At 41.5% G+C, this 14,834-nt stretch overlaps 3 protein-coding genes and 1 non-coding gene across 5 annotated transcripts; 2 read left to right on the top strand and 2 right to left on the bottom strand.

Moving 5' to 3' along the window:
- Positions 1–696: 696 nt before the first annotated feature.
- On the top strand, positions 697–6,225 carry mpc2b (mitochondrial pyruvate carrier 2b). Its single transcript, XM_076106924.1, has 5 exons — positions 697–1,078; positions 3,202–3,242; positions 3,766–3,850; positions 4,141–4,252; positions 5,183–6,225. Exons 1-5 carry the CDS (start codon positions 985–987, stop codon positions 5,259–5,261), a joined length of 411 nt encoding a protein of 136 aa, XP_075963039.1. The 5' UTR covers positions 697–984; the 3' UTR covers positions 5,262–6,225.
- Positions 6,226–6,844: 619 nt separating this feature from the next.
- Positions 6,845–9,676, bottom strand: rpl24 (ribosomal protein L24). Its single transcript, XM_076106923.1, has 6 exons — positions 9,597–9,676; positions 9,395–9,470; positions 8,640–8,750; positions 8,005–8,141; positions 7,213–7,276; positions 6,845–6,975 (listed from the first exon to the last, which is right to left on the bottom strand). The coding sequence occupies exons 1-6, from the start codon at positions 9,599–9,601 to the stop codon at positions 6,895–6,897; spliced, it is 474 nt and encodes a 157-aa protein (XP_075963038.1). The 5' UTR covers positions 9,602–9,676; the 3' UTR covers positions 6,845–6,894.
- On the bottom strand, positions 8,300–8,480 carry LOC142971729 (small nucleolar RNA SNORA23). Its single transcript, XR_012959404.1, has one exon. It is a non-coding gene; the product is annotated as a small nucleolar RNA SNORA23 (small nucleolar RNA).
- A 442-nt stretch (positions 9,677–10,118) lies between the features above and the next one.
- Positions 10,119–14,834, top strand: cep97 (centrosomal protein 97). 2 transcript variants are annotated; one of them, XM_076106922.1, is made up of 11 exons: positions 10,119–10,270; positions 10,855–10,997; positions 11,107–11,265; positions 11,404–11,505; positions 11,631–11,744; positions 11,839–12,005; positions 12,122–12,286; positions 12,397–12,578; positions 12,681–13,332; positions 13,466–13,541; positions 13,756–14,834. In XM_076106922.1, the coding sequence occupies exons 1-11, from the start codon at positions 10,234–10,236 to the stop codon at positions 14,266–14,268; spliced, it is 2,310 nt and encodes a 769-aa protein (XP_075963037.1). In that variant the 5' UTR covers positions 10,119–10,233; the 3' UTR covers positions 14,269–14,834. The 2 variants fall into 2 exon arrangements, with proteins under 2 accessions (XP_075963037.1, XP_075963036.1); XM_076106921.1 differs by having other exon boundaries at positions 12,397–13,332.

Raw genomic sequence — 14,834 nt, 5'->3', positions numbered from 1 at the left:
TAGGAGGTCTTGAGGGCCATTGAAGGCTTTGCTCTGCTCCAATATTTCTGCACCTAGTTTCTCTGTAAATGTTTAATCATCCTCGCATGGTGCGAATCAATTTGATTCAACAAAGATTGGGAGTCCTCGTAATGATATGTTGTCTTTGCTTCTCTTGTGATCTTGTTGAATGCAAAAAAATATATAAAAGTATTATTATATAGGGGGAAAAAATGTAATAAAATAAATTCAACTATTCAAAGTGTCAAACTATTTAAATGGAAGTTACAATCAAATCATATCAGTGAAAACACAACAGAAATGAACACAAACAGCAACAGAGACAAAATAAATATAATAAAAAGATGAATGCAGATTACATTATAGTTGTTTCAAGAATACTGTTGCAACATTTACTTGTAATACAAAACATTAACGACATTCAATCAAGTCAAATGTTTGGATCTTTACATTCAAACTATCCTATGCATCTTTAACAACAGCTCTAACTTGTGTTTATAATGTAAACAAATCTTTTCTTTTTTTGTTTCTCAGTAAACTAAACTGTTAGAGCGGTGAATCGTTTCCATTCAACGGGGTACGCCGGGTAGGAAAAGTAGCTCTCCTTTCTAAACCAATCATATCTGGGCTCTGACCGGGCGGACCAATAAGGATATGTGACTTCTGTAACCCCGCCCTTCACGCGGTAGGTTGCATCGTACAGAAAGTCACCTCCTCGTCTTGTGGGTCAGTCAGAAGCTACTAAGAAGCTAGCAGAGCTAGCATGGTCATAGTGGTTCAGAGGGAAGGTCGATGGTAGGACGGCAGCATCCTCACAGATAGTTTAACCCACCTGTCATTTATTTATTTGACAACCTCGTGCAAATACACGAAGGCGAACGTTTAAAAAAAAAAAAAGTATTTAGCTTGCTAACCATTTTAGCGAGCTAGCTTGAAGTTCCGCTTAGCGTCCTCACCTCCATCGGGACATCTAACGTTACAGCCATGGCTGCGTTGAGAGTGTCCTATCACAGGATCCTGGACAAGATCGAGCACATGCTGCCCAGCAAACTGAGACCTCTATACAACCACCCGGCAGGTAATGTGGAGTTTATTGTCTGTGTGTGTGTGTGATGTCTCTGATGATTAATCCAGCTGTTTGGCGGAAACACTCTCACGGAGAGGATCAAACAGCAGCTCCTGTCAGTTGTTGTTCTGGGAGACACTAATCTGCTGGAATAACACCAGCGAAGAAGAGTTTATGACAGGGAAAGTGTGTGAAGTTAGCTCCTAAAACCAAGATGTTTATTGAGGTATTAACTTCTAAAGTATTGCCATAAAGAAAAATTATCAAAATGTACTGTAATTTCAGCCACTCCTTAACCAGCACAGTTGTTAGTGTCGTCATCATATCAACAGTTAAATCAGATATTGTTATCACACTGATAATGGTACTATTAACTATATTTGGGTAATATAAGATGAGCGTTTATTGACCCCTAGAGGCGAAATTCGGCTTTGCAGCAGCACAAGGACAGAACAGGTACAGATAAATAGATAAAGTAAAGTAAATAAAAAGGGCACATGAAACTAAAATAGTTTTTTTTAGAATAGAAATGAACGTAGCCTCTATGCAAGAGTGATTTAAAGACTATATTACGGTTAAGTTACAGTGGTGTGATTTAGTGTATCTCTGTTTATCACGTTTTAACTGATTAAAACATATTCTATTATACATTTTATAATAAACTTATTGTTTAAGCTCTAATCATGATTTATAGCAAACCCTGGTATGTCCAAATCTTGTGATACAATGTCAAACATTGAAGTAAACTGTAGTTTAAAGGTAGGCCTACACCTAGCTCCGACTAATGCAATGTAATACAACAGCCCTCTCATAAATGTCACCTTCACAAAGGTATATTTTGTCAACCCACTTTCTATGAGGGCACAGGTCAGACTCATTACTGTGGACACATTCACTAGTAAAACACAATACAACAGCACCACAAACGACGACACCAAAATACCAAAAAAACAACCAAAACAGAACACTATAACCTTCATGAAGGTGGGATTCACTGCATTAGACTGCGTTATGTTTACAATACGTAATTAACTGAATGTATTATTCTTATTCTGCGAGTACAACACACACACACACTCTCTCTTTGACACCGATCTTAACTAGAGGGTACTGAGATTAAGGAGTTGCTGGCGTCTGCTCTTTGTTTTGTCTGTAATGGTAGAATGGAGCTCTGGTTGTCAAGAACAACTTCCTGAACATGTATGAAGGGGGCGGAGACTAAAGCCGCCTCCCTCAGCGATGATTGGCAGTGACAGAAGTCCTACTTTTTTTGTTTCGCCTGCAACATGGTGCAGGATTTGTGATGAAAACAGATTCCAGACCAGCAGCTTTTTAATGGCCCTGTGCACTTTTCTTTGCCGTCACTAATTCAGTTCATGAGTCTTCTCCCATCGGCTCAATGTCCAAATATCTGTCACACAGAAACTCAGGCTCGACTGTCCGGGTTTTCTTTTCACCAATAAGGAAATCCCGGTAGGAAGATTATCAATCTTAGGACGAAAACCTCAAACCCTGTTCTGTGGTGTCGATTGGTAAAAGTGACTTGAACTGCAACATGTCATATTTTTCTTGTTGTGACCTCGTGTTATTGATGATCCGTGGTATGGCAGCCCGCTGATGATGTGATATTGTTATTGCTTTACAACATTTAGTTGTCCTAAAGCCAACACTGCCTTACATTTATTGTGGCGTTAAGTTCAGACTTTGAGAGGAGTTCAAAGGTTTGGCCACAACAATAAAAAATATGTAAAAAAAAAAACAATAGAAATTTGAGCCAAGCCGTTCCGATACGATGTGTCATGTGGTATTTCTAAATAGTAAAGATGCTCATGATGCGTCTTCAAATCTCTTTTCCTTATTGACTAAATCAGTTGATGATTTTACGTGTGATTCTTTTATTTATTTATCAATATTAGAAACATATTCTTATATGAGGACAATACATTTGAGACCAATAGCTGTTTGTTTCTTCACATTTTTCTTCCTGTTGTTGTAAAGCAAACTATACAGAGCTCATTAACTGTATTTGAGTCTGCTTCCAGAAACCATGAAATTACCCTAAATACTGTAATATCCACCGTTATAAACATAACTGTCAAATGTCATGTTTTCCTTTTCTTTTGTTTTTATTTCAGGTCCAAAAACGGTTTTCTTCTGGGCCCCGGTGTTTAAATGGGTAAGTGTATGTTATACAGTGGAAACAAAGCTTATATCTGTGCACGGTGGCCCGAGCCCGAAGATGTAATAATACATTACATTACATTACATTACAGTCATTTAGCAGACGCTTTTATCCAAAGCGACTTACAATTCAGTCTATCACATTTCTACACCGTAGGCACAGCTACGGGAGCAATTTTGGGGTTAAGTGTCTTGCTCAAGGACACATCGACATGCGACTAGCGGAGCCAGAGCCGGGGTTCGAACCGCCAACCCTCTGATTGAAAGACGGCCCTGCTATCCAATTAGCCACAATTGTGTAATTCCCGTAATTCACAAGAAAAGAAAACCTAATTTACTGTGCTGCTACTGGTCTCATGAGGTCTTTGGTGGTCCCAACGCTGAGGCTGGTAACCTTTGCCATAGACTCACAGGGCCTAACCTCACACCATCGTGTCACTGTTATTAATTCACAATGATCTGTCAACATGCAGTAAATGAATACAGTTCAAAAAACAAACATCTCTTCACCTCTACAGGGTCTGGTTGGAGCTGGTTTGGCTGATATGACTCGACCAGCAGACAAACTCAGTACCTCCCAGTCTGCAGTGCTGACGGCCACCGGTAAGATTAAAGAGATTTAAATACATGATATCTCCAAAGAGGAGACTTTACCATCATACCTCTGATGGCCTCTGTTCATTTATCTCTGCCTTCAGATATTGATGCACATTTACAAATAATCAGCTTATCAGTTCAGACTGAATTTGACCAGTCTGTGCTAAAGGTTGTCTGATGCATCTGCTTTTGCACTATGTTCCTTCAAACAAATCTTATCTGTTGCTCTCTTGCCAAAACAGACTGTGGTCTCACGAGCATAACCTTCACACTTCCTGTTGTCCTTCTTCCACCAGGCCTGATCTGGTCCAGATACTCGCTGGTCATAATCCCCAAAAACTGGAACCTGTTTTTGGTCAACTTCTTCCTCGGCAGCGCTGGAGCCTCCCAGCTCTACAGGATCTGGAGGTTTGTGTGTTTATTGGGGTTAATTCACAGCATATATATGACCTTTTATTATCTCGGTTAGAACCATTCAAATGCTCCATTATAATAAGTCAGTGACGAATGTATGTGTTCCTCACTCATCGCTGATCGGATATCATGGCGACGAGTTAATGTTTAAGTGCAGCGCAGCTGATACGGCGAGTCGTAGTAAATGTATTACGTATAGTAGTTTTCATGTGTGCTTTGATTCCAATGTCAACAATTAACTGAACTCCATCAGGGAAACGTATTCCACAGGCAGGTGACATCACTGAGTGACTATGAAGACTTTAAGGGAAGTGTGGAGTTGTCAGAGAAACAAGTCCTGCAGACTTGTGCACCAGCTGTTAAGTTCGGACTTGTTGAGTGTTTAGTAAGTTGAGTTATTCTGGACTTCTTACAGAAAAAAAGGGGAAATGCTTATTCAGCATCATGTGTCTGCTGGTGGTAGTGATATTTTACTTCTTTTTTTTGAAGATCAGCGCAAAATCAAAATAATATCAAGTTATGTCTCTTTCTTTTTTTTTTGCACAGTACGCTTATGTGCTTCTCGATATCTCTATTGAATGGCTTTATTCATTTTATTAATTCCTGAAAGACGAAACTCGGGGCAAATACAAGTCTCTCAGCTGCAGATTAAGCCTATTTGAGTGCACCGAAAAAGCTGAAGGCAACACGAGTGTATCTGCATTTTAATGAACTTGTCTCCCCTTGATTGCGGTGGTTGTACCATTTATAAAAATAAAAATAAAAAATAATATTAAGTAATTAAATAATTAATTATATTTTAAAAAGTGTTGCTACAGCTCCTGTGACGTGTTTCCTTTAATAATTATGGTCGGGCACCACGTAACATTTATTTTGTTTACCATTTTAATCTCTATAATGTGTTGTCTCTTTTTCTCTTCATAGGTTCAACCAGGATCAGAAGGCCATAGAGGCTGAAGAGGCCAAAGAGGCTGCAGCATCTAAAGAGGCTGCAGAGTCCTAATCGCTTCTGTTGCCAACGCTCCGCTTCCCTCTGTGGACTGAAAGGGAGACGTCTCACTGGGCACAAAGCGGCCCCTTCCTATCATCGGCCCATATTGTCTCCATAATACTCATGCCATAACCATTGTTCTACCCTGTTGGAAATGTGCACTTTTCCTTGAGTTTCAAATCTCCTCAGAAGAGACAGAACCATCTTCAACACACACTCAAGAGTTATCGTCATCAACGCACAAGTATTACTTGTTTTAACATGTATGATTGTAAATTCTGTGTTCATGCTTTAAGTCTCGTGCACTCGTTGGGAAGTTTTTGCTTTTTTTTTTTCCATCATATTTCAGGTGTAGCAAACAGTACCTCATGCACTAATTTCCCAAAACATGTAAGTCTCGGATATGTGTTGAACGTGTTTAAAGGAATGTTTCCGGATTAAATTAAGGATCTTGTCACATTAATCTATTCATTTACGTATTTATAATTAGGTTACAGTTGCTGTACCTCAGTGATTATTAAATCATTATTGATTACCATGTAATGATTTCTTCCATTTTAACAGCTTTAATCTGTGAGCAAATCATAATTTATTAATCACTTGATAAAATAATTGTCTTGTGAAAACTATAGGAAGATGTTATTTTGATTATCAGCACCACTTAAACCAATGGCACGTGTTTAACCCGTGCAGCTTTTTATTGATTGTTTGAGTCGACGAAGCAAACACTGACACGCTAACGGCTCTTTATTATCACAATCCTGCTGTTGAATGCTTTACTAGAAAGGTGTTTTGTATTTGTGTGAGAATAGTACTTCCATTGACACGTTCCCAACTTAGTTTACACGTTAGAATCCTATGAATATTGGCAATAATTGGTGTCATCACTTTTGAATATTTCTTGATCTGCTGACTGTTTGAACAAATGGCACTTTGATGGTCGGCTGTGAGATTCTAATAAATCCTGTTTAACACCTGCAGCCTACAAAGTGACGATTATACACAGATTAATTTACTCATGGTTAATACTAATGTTTTTTGCAAAACTGTATTAACTGCACGAGATGTTCAGACAGCAGGATATATAGAGCACGGAGGGATCGTTAAGATTTGGTGGAGCTACAATGACGACTTTCACAGATGAAGTGGAAACTAAACATTTCAGCGTCAGTCTCAAGGCTCTGATATTGTGCTCACTGCTCCAGCTGATCAGACACTTTAAAAGATCTGTTAGTTATTAATAACGCTGAGCTTTTTCTGTAATGACAAGTCAAAATGTCTCGTGTCTACTGATGTTCAACATAATGCAGTGTTAAGTCTTTAAAGTGACTTAGACAAACAATAGATCTTTGTCAGAAATCATCAGTCTGCCTTTAGACTCAAACATGCAAATATAACATGCTATGTTTGTAAACCTGTTATGCAGCCGTGTTCCTTAAACAGTATTGCACTGGACAAAGAGCCTATTCTTATGTAGTATAAATCCACTTTTACTTAAACACGGCTGGTTGACACATTAAAAATAAAATATATTAGCATGGGTTTTAAAATGATCTTTCTCCAACCGTGTCTTGTTGTAAAATTACAAACACATATGGTGGTTAAGCAAAATGTTTTATTCACAACCCTGAACAGTGAGTCAGATTTAGCGTTTTCCACCCACACGAGGAGCGTTGATCTTCATGGTCTTAGCGACCTTGGGTTTCTGTGCAGTCTTAGCAGACGTCTAGAGGAGAGATACAATAAACACAACAGTTACAAATCACCATTTTATACAACTCACAACTGACTGTGAAGTTAATGATAATCCAATAAATACAGAGCGGCAACATATTTGTACACAAAGCAAAGCTCCTCAACGGTGTACAGTTTGGTTTCTGTGATACGGCTTATAAAAAACAATTATTTTAACAATAATAATCATAACAAGCAATATAGCGTTCCACTACTTCTAACGTCTTACCTTTGCACTTGCTGCAGCGGGCTTCTTTGATGCCTGCTTTACCTTCTTGGCCTCCTTTGCAGCTCTGAGAGAAGAAAAGAGAAACATTCAGACAAGCTGCAGACGACGATGTGCTTAAATCCTGTCATCGTGCGTCGACATTAACATGTGGAAAAACTATTTTTATGGATAAAATAACCACAGCGATTTTCATATTGAGGCAAACGTTTCAGAAAAATTCAGCAGTCCTGCTTATTGATTTGCACACATTTGGCTGAATACACCTGAAAGATATTTAGGGATATGTACCTTGGTGTAAAAAAGGTATGGTACATATTTAGTCTCAGGATTTATATTGTTTTTCCTCAACAGGTTTTGAGGCTGGCTATTTCCTGGACACCATTGTACATAATTGTTAAGCTGAATCCAGCAGAGCACTTCAGCGCGAAGTCTAAACCCTCACTATACTTTTGTACACGCTATGCTTTAGAGATTTGCCAAAACAAAAGAGCCACTGTTGGGATATTCCATTAACCGTGTCAGATTTGCTATATGTAAATATGACAGCTCACCCCCACATTCATGATTTCTCCACGTGTTTATTGCAAAACAGACTTAGATTAGTCTGACTAAATAGATTCCAAGTTGATGTTTTCCTGAACTTCATAGTAAAAACAGGTGGCAAGATCAGATTCTTTGAAAGGCTAGCGGAAATTAACACTCAAATTCCAAAATTTTACGTGCATAATGTCTCTTCTGCTAAAACAACAACCCCATAATATTACTACATAAAAATACTGTTTGTGTCCTCACCTGATGGCCTGCTCCCTCTGGGCCTTACGGACCTCGGGCTTCTGGTTCCTCTTGGCCATGATTTCAGCCAGGGAGGCCCCAGTGATGGCCCTCTGGAACTTCACTGCACGGCGGGTACGCTTCTTTGCCACCTCTTCCTGTTAACAACACATGAAGAGACCGTAGTTTATTTGTAGCACAAAATTGTTTTACGTCAAGAATACACGATACACCTGTCCCCAGCCCTGACCGGTATTTTACAATTGCTAGTTGTAATGGAATCAGACTGCACTCAGTACAGGTGAGAAGTACTGTAGCATGTAGGAGAATTTGGAGGCTGGCCAATGGAGAGATGTCAATAAAGACGTCAAGGACCAGTACTATGATCTCCAGTTGCTATATGGCTGCAGGTGTGGAGTGAGCACTGCTGCCCAGCCTGCAAGACACAGTCGGGCAACAGCACATAACACAGATGGTCACTGTACACACCGTCCACCCGCAGCCAAACCAACACACGTGTACACGATACGTGTATCGACTTGGGTTCAATAGTCTCAATACCAATCATCAATATGGTTTTGTGAAGACAAATATCTGCACCAGACCAGACAATGACAGTACAGTAACTATCTATCTATCTGCAGCCGGTTACTTACAGACTGGCCCTTCTTGTGCTTGCGTCTGTACAGCACGGTCCAGTTGATCTGTCGGGGGTTCCTCTTGGCCAGGAAGGCAGACTCACATTTACCGTTCACAAACTGGAACACCTATCAAAGACAGGAAATCACACACGGATTACCAAAACTACAAATCCCTGTGATGGACATTAACAAGATCACTCTAATGTGCAGTAAATTGAGATTTAGGACAAATGTGTCTCATCATCATTTAGGAGCATCCCAGGCAGGTGTAATTCCCCCCCCCCCCCCATCTACAAAATGTGACATTGTATTGTAGGATTGTTGGAAGATAGTGTGTATATATCATTTCCCCCCCATTGTGCTTATTTTAAGAGCACTTTGTAGTACATGCATTAAAAAAATAATTACATGTTAAGACAAACAAATATTGAACTAATGGCTTTTACTGGATGTATTGTACTAAGTGATGCAGTTTTCATAACATACAGTTTGAAGTGAACCATGAAGGTCCGTCTGCTCCTCTGACACAAGTTAAATATAAAACTAGTTGACGTTACAACACTTGTGGCTTTATCAGTTTACGCTAGCAGCTAATGTTAGCATGTTTCATGGAGTCTATGGACGAACTCCAGAGACCATTGCTTATGTTATGGACCTCTATATGAGACAACACAGAGACAACGAAAACCAATATGTAATCCGGTAAATTGTACTTCACACAATATCTACAGAAAGAGCAGCTGGAAAGCGGTGTCGGGTCGGATGGTTACCTTCCCGTCTATCCTGGCGTATCGGCGGCCATGGCCGGGATATATTTTATACCCGCTGAAACTGCACAACTCGACCCTGAAAACAACAAATAGCAGGCATCACTAAAATAAAAAGGTATACGTTTACTCTTGCTATAGATAACATCGTAAGAATGTTCATTTAAGCGATGAGATGGCCTTTGATAGTATTCTGTACACTCACTTCATGATGGCTACGAGAGGGCACAAAACCGGAAAGAGAGATGACGGAAGCGGAAACGGAATTTGGAGACTACAAATTGATATTTACTAACTAATAAACTATAAGTATATTTTTCAGTCACTTAACGTATTGTTAATACTCTACGTGTTAGATAGATATATAAATTAGCGTTGCTTTTGTACACAATAGTTTAATGAAAAAATACATTGTCCAATAATCACAAGGGTGACGTCACAGACGGCCGGTTGCCTAGCAAGCGAAACAGTAAGCGGGAAAGCAACAAATTACTTTTTTGTTTTAATAATATGATAATAAAGGAGAATCAAGTAAATAACAAAAACAAAATGAAAAACAGTTACCATCACATCTACGCCTTTTTGTCCTTCATGTTATCAGCTAGCTTCTTTATTACTGTCTTTACTACAACTCGGAAATAACGATATTTGTAGTCTTTTCAAGCCACAAAGACGACACTCTGCAATGAGCGAGGCAGCACGCTTGAACTACATATCCCAGAACCTCCTTGGTTAAACCGTTTGACAGGGGACAGACGCTTCTCGTCTTTGAGACCACGGCCTGCAGCTTGCTAGCTAGCAACGTTAGTTAGCGAACGTTAGGTATTGCCCGAGGCGACAGGATGGGTGTATCAGATTTACAATTCGACACAAATGCTGGTAAGTGGTACATAATTAGTTCAACTGTAGCCGCTGTGAGTATGTTTATGAACAGCATAGACATCTCTATGATTACCAGCTAGCTAATGTCAGCTAGCATCATCCCAGACTCCAGAGTGCTGCTGTTGGCTAACCTTGTTAACAATAATGTTTAAAATGAGTAGGTTAAGATATTTTCTTTTATTATTTGGAAGATATTTACATGAGTTTACACAGAAGTAACGTTAGCTCTACCTACCTACAACACAGACGTGATCGCTTTCTCCTCTCTTGTCTTCCATATTGCTCTTAAAGGGTTACTTTGGTGATTTAGTGTTATTCTTTAATGAAGTTGGAGGACTTGCAGATACAGACTAAAACAAAACTCCCTTATTTTTAAACTCCATGCCCCCAGTTTACAAAACAGGCTTTTCTGTTGATTATTTTAAGTTTCAAGCTGCCTAACTCAAGGTAACTTTGATCACAGTAAACTGTGTCTGCCACCAGCTTTACTGCAGGTGTATACTGTCTATGTGTATGGTGATTTGCATTTGAAGAAGTGGTTCTTCAGTCTGTTTAATGTCCACCCTCTTTGCTCCCACAAGGACCCGTGGTGGATCTTTCATCCAGGGGTATGCAAAAGCTGGATCAGAGTTTCACCTGCTCAGAGGACACTCACACTCTCATCCTGGACCGGAACCACATAATGAAACTGGACCATCTGGAAAGGAGCCCAGGCCTTCAGCAGGTAGTTAAACCCTTTGAAGCATAGTCACTGATAACTCTGTGCCAAAATACTAGTACATTTTCTTGATTCAATGCCTTATGTCTTATAATCTTTGCCTTCTCTCCCTTAGCTATCTGTAGCCAGTAACCGTCTGGTGAGAATGATGGGCGTGTCTCGGCTGACAGAGTTGACGGTCCTCAATCTTCCAAATAACAGTATTGGGTACATCGAGGGGCTCCGAGATCTGCCACACCTCAAATGGCTCAACCTGTCTGGGAACAACATTAAGGTGAGGAGAGAAGAGATTCTCACCTACTTCACTGATATTTCATATCTCATTTATTTACAAAATGTCCTTACATAGATAAAGCCGTCAGTTTCAGCCCATGCGTTAATATATTAACCGACTTTAAACTCTGCGACACAGGTCATCGAGCAGCTCAACAACTGTGTTTCCCTTCAACACTTGGATCTGTCGGACAACAACATATCTACCATTGGTGATGTGACTAAACTGGGGGCATTAAAGGTGAGCGCTGGAGCCTTTGAGGTCAAAAGTAAGCCTAAACAAAAAGATGACTATTTAATAATGTACAGTTTGTGTGTCAGATTTCTTTGATGTATCATTGATGGATTTTCTGTCATTTTTTTCAGACACTGTTACTCCATGGAAACAGCATTACAACACTCCGCACTATTCCTGCTCACCTGCCAGCCAACTTATCCATTCTCTCCCTGGCAGAAAATGAGATCAGGGATCTTAATGAAGTAATTCTCTTTTTTCTTCTCACTTGACACAGCAGCACTGATCTCCATTTAATTATATGGATGCTAATTATCATTGACCGACTTATTTCCGTAGGGCTCATACCTGGCACCTCTCCATGAACTGGAGCAGCTGTCCATTATGAGCAACCCGTGTGTCATGGCAACACCCTCATTGCCAGGTTTTGATTATCGGCCGTATGTCATGAGCTGGTGTCTGAGCCTCAAGGTTCTGGATGGCTATGTCGTGTCACAGAAAGAAGGGTGTGTACATTTTTTTTTTTTTATGCTGTTACAAGTTGCTTGTTAAGGTTAATGCAGGAATACTATCAAAATGTTTGAATCTCTTTATTTAGTGTGTATAATTGTCACAATTACAGCCTCAAAGCCGAGTGGCTCTACAGTCAGGGAAAAGGACGCTCATATCGACCAGGTCAGCATGTTCAGCTGGTTCAATACTTGGCAAATGTTTGCCCTCTGACGTCATCACCAGCCCTGGAGACAGCAGAAGACGCCAAACTGGAGAAGATCCTCAGTAAGCAGAGGTACAGACCACAGAGACGCCACAGACCATCATCCGATACTCACCTCATGGCCATGATAACCCTGCCATAAATCCCAATGACCTCATGTTTGCGCTGACATTTTTTTTCAGGTTTCACCAAAGGCAGCTGTTAGAGGAGACTCGAGAAGGCTGTCCCAGCCCTCCTCGCCCGACTCAGCTGGACGTGGAGAGGCACAGTCCGTCACATCCGGTCCCACGGGGGGGAGGAGCCGGAGAGGTGAAGCAACTCAGTGCACCTACACCGGCTGCTTCTCCCTCAGTCCGGGAGACAGGTAAGAGGGCATCTTTACGGTGCATACGTTTTTTATTGTTTCTCTTTATTAGTTGTGATTTCTTTGTCACAATTTTAACTGTTTGTGCTTACTTTGGTTCAGAGCCAGTCGTGCAGTTTAACACCTGGATGAGCTGCGATTCCCCTCACCCGTCACTGCCGGTGGTTCGCAGCCCACGGCTCGGAGAGGAGCACGTCTATCTGGAGGACGTTCAGACGGATGAGGAGAAACTCAACGGCAGCATGCTTTCCTCAGAGTCCACCTTTCTGCCCTTCGCACCTGATCCGGAGCTGCAAACGACCCACTCTGACAGCGAGGATGAGACGGAGACATTTGAACCCGATTCCCTGGCTCCGACGCGGCCAGCACAGCCCAAAAAGCACAACACCAACAAGATGCACCATTCACCCCCGGCGGATAAGCAAGAGAGGGGTCTCGTAGAGGAAGTTATTCCTGGCGCAGCTGCAACAGCTGAACCACTGGGCGTCAGAGTTGGCACACCTCAAAATGACCTGGAAACATCCTCTGACTTTGGTAAAGCTGAGATGAAAGAAGCCCCCGAGCAGGAAGAAGTCGGCATGCGTGCCAGTACATCAAGTGCGATGGAGGCAGACGGGGCAGCGGTTAAAATACAGTCATGGTGGAGGGGACGGCACACTCGGTGTTGTCACCCCATGGCTAAAGAGGTGCGCAGTGAAATCCGCCTGCGCAGGATGCAAGACCACATCCTCTCCCTGTCTGGACAGTTGGACAGGTATGCGGCTGACATTGTATATTTTCTATTGTACTTATGGTATGAGAATGGTTGCACTTTCACACATGTTACATATGGTTGTGGATGATATTTACAAAATTATTAATAGGTAAAAAATGGGTTTTGTTGGCAGGGTGCAGCAGCAGTATGAAGAAGAGAGGTTACAAAGACTGGTTCAGGAGGAAGCTGTAAAGTTTCTGTGGAAACAGGTCTGTGTGTGCGTGTGTGTGTGTGTGTGTGAATGAGGGTGATGCAGTGCTCAAAGTGTGCGTGCATGCAGTGCGCGTGCATGCAGTGCGCGTGCGTGCGCGCGCACTGTCGTGGCTGGTAAAAATGGCTTTCCGGAGAGGATGCACCTTTTAAAATTGTCTGTTCACGTGGCTGCCTAGTTAGTTCAACACTGTTCCTGTGTTCTCCTTGTAGCTCCAGTCTATGCAGCAGTGGAAGCAGTCTGTGGAGCAGCAGCTGGCTAGCGTTAGTCCGGCTGTCACCCCGGCTCACACCTCAGCTCCTGGACTATACGTGGCCGTCCCGCCTGCTGCATCCAGCACGGCGAACCCACCCACCACGGACGCCTCGTTCCCGGACTCTGGCTTCCAGTCAACAAGGGATCAGCAGGCAGCGCAGGAGGACAGTTTCCTGAGCAGCGGGACAACAGACTCTCTGAAGACAGTGCGAGCCCTCAGCCCCGTTCACAGTGGCTTTGCTGGCGTTAGCGACGGTGCGGACAGCGCAGACTGCAGCCTGCTGGAGCAGTACCTCTCATCTGTACAGCAGAGGGAAGAGGAGGCCGAGGAGGTGACTAGTGACAGAACAGAAACATCCTCACCAGTATCACCCAGCAAAACAACACAGTCCGACTCCCCCCCTCAGAAGACGGCAGACAACCGATCACAAGTGCAAAGAAAGGAGGAAACCACTCCTGGCCCCGACTGAGAGTCTACACTCACAACTACTGAGCGCGTTTCATTTTGACTGGAGGATAAAGATGCGTTGAGATGAGACTCTGTCTGACACTCGTCTTGATTAATGACCCAGATCTCAAATAGCGGTGCACTTAGTTTCACTTGTTTATCAAGACTGAAAACAACACATAACTGTGAATGTAACTCACTGTAACTCAGCTTTATACATTTGGATCTGTTCTGTTATTTAATAATTTCCTCTCTGTGTGAAGGCAGTGATCGTGATGTAGCTTCAGAACATATTAGTACCTTGAGATCAATCATATATGATGGAATACTCTGAGTAGGTTGCTACCTCTACTGATTAAAAGAGCAGGTATTGCAGATCCTCTTCTCGTTATCAACATCCACTGTATTAAATACATGTGATAAACTAATATACTCTACATGAAACATTAAGCTTACTATCAATCAATCACATTTAATAGCTGAACTGTTTTAAATCTTTTGTTTCAACTTTAGATCACATCATCAAAAAATCCTGTAGCATCTTTAGCTTGAAAATATGTAAATAAATTGAAAATTATTATTTTCCAA

Source organism: Anarhichas minor, unplaced genomic scaffold, assembly GCF_050575085.1.
Source record: "Anarhichas minor isolate MPS153535 unplaced genomic scaffold, ASM5057508v1 ptg000004l, whole genome shotgun sequence".
NCBI classification, from domain to species: Eukaryota; Metazoa; Chordata; class Actinopteri; order Perciformes; family Anarhichadidae; genus Anarhichas; species Anarhichas minor.
This window is presented reverse-complemented; position numbering and strand designations above follow the sequence as displayed.

Excerpts from the sequence above, each read along its gene's own strand:
- cep97 (XM_076106921.1), top strand. The coding sequence starts at position 10,234 with ATGGGTGTATCAGATTTACAATTCGACACAAATGCTG. Across the intron at positions 11,266-11,403 it reads TGTCTGGGAACAACATTAAG|GTCATCGAGCAGCTCAACAA; the intron begins GTGAGGAGAGAA and ends TCTGCGACACAG. Across the intron at positions 12,287-12,396 it reads AAGATCCTCAGTAAGCAGAG|GTTTCACCAAAGGCAGCTGT; the intron begins GTACAGACCACA and ends ATTTTTTTTCAG.
- rpl24 (XM_076106923.1), bottom strand. Across the intron at positions 8,751-9,394 it reads ACGCCAGGATAGACGGGAAG|GTGTTCCAGTTTGTGAACGG; the intron begins GTAACCATCCGA and ends TGTCTTTGATAG. Across the intron at positions 7,277-8,004 it reads CAGAGGGAGCAGGCCATCAG|AGCTGCAAAGGAGGCCAAGA; the intron begins GTGAGGACACAA and ends TTCTTCTCTCAG.
- mpc2b (XM_076106924.1), top strand. The coding sequence starts at position 985 with ATGGCTGCGTTGAGAGTGTCCTATCACAGGATCCTGGACAAGATCGAG. Across the intron at positions 1,079-3,201 it reads TCTATACAACCACCCGGCAG|GTCCAAAAACGGTTTTCTTC; the intron begins GTAATGTGGAGT and ends TTTTTATTTCAG. Across the intron at positions 3,243-3,765 it reads GGGCCCCGGTGTTTAAATGG|GGTCTGGTTGGAGCTGGTTT; the intron begins GTAAGTGTATGT and ends TCACCTCTACAG.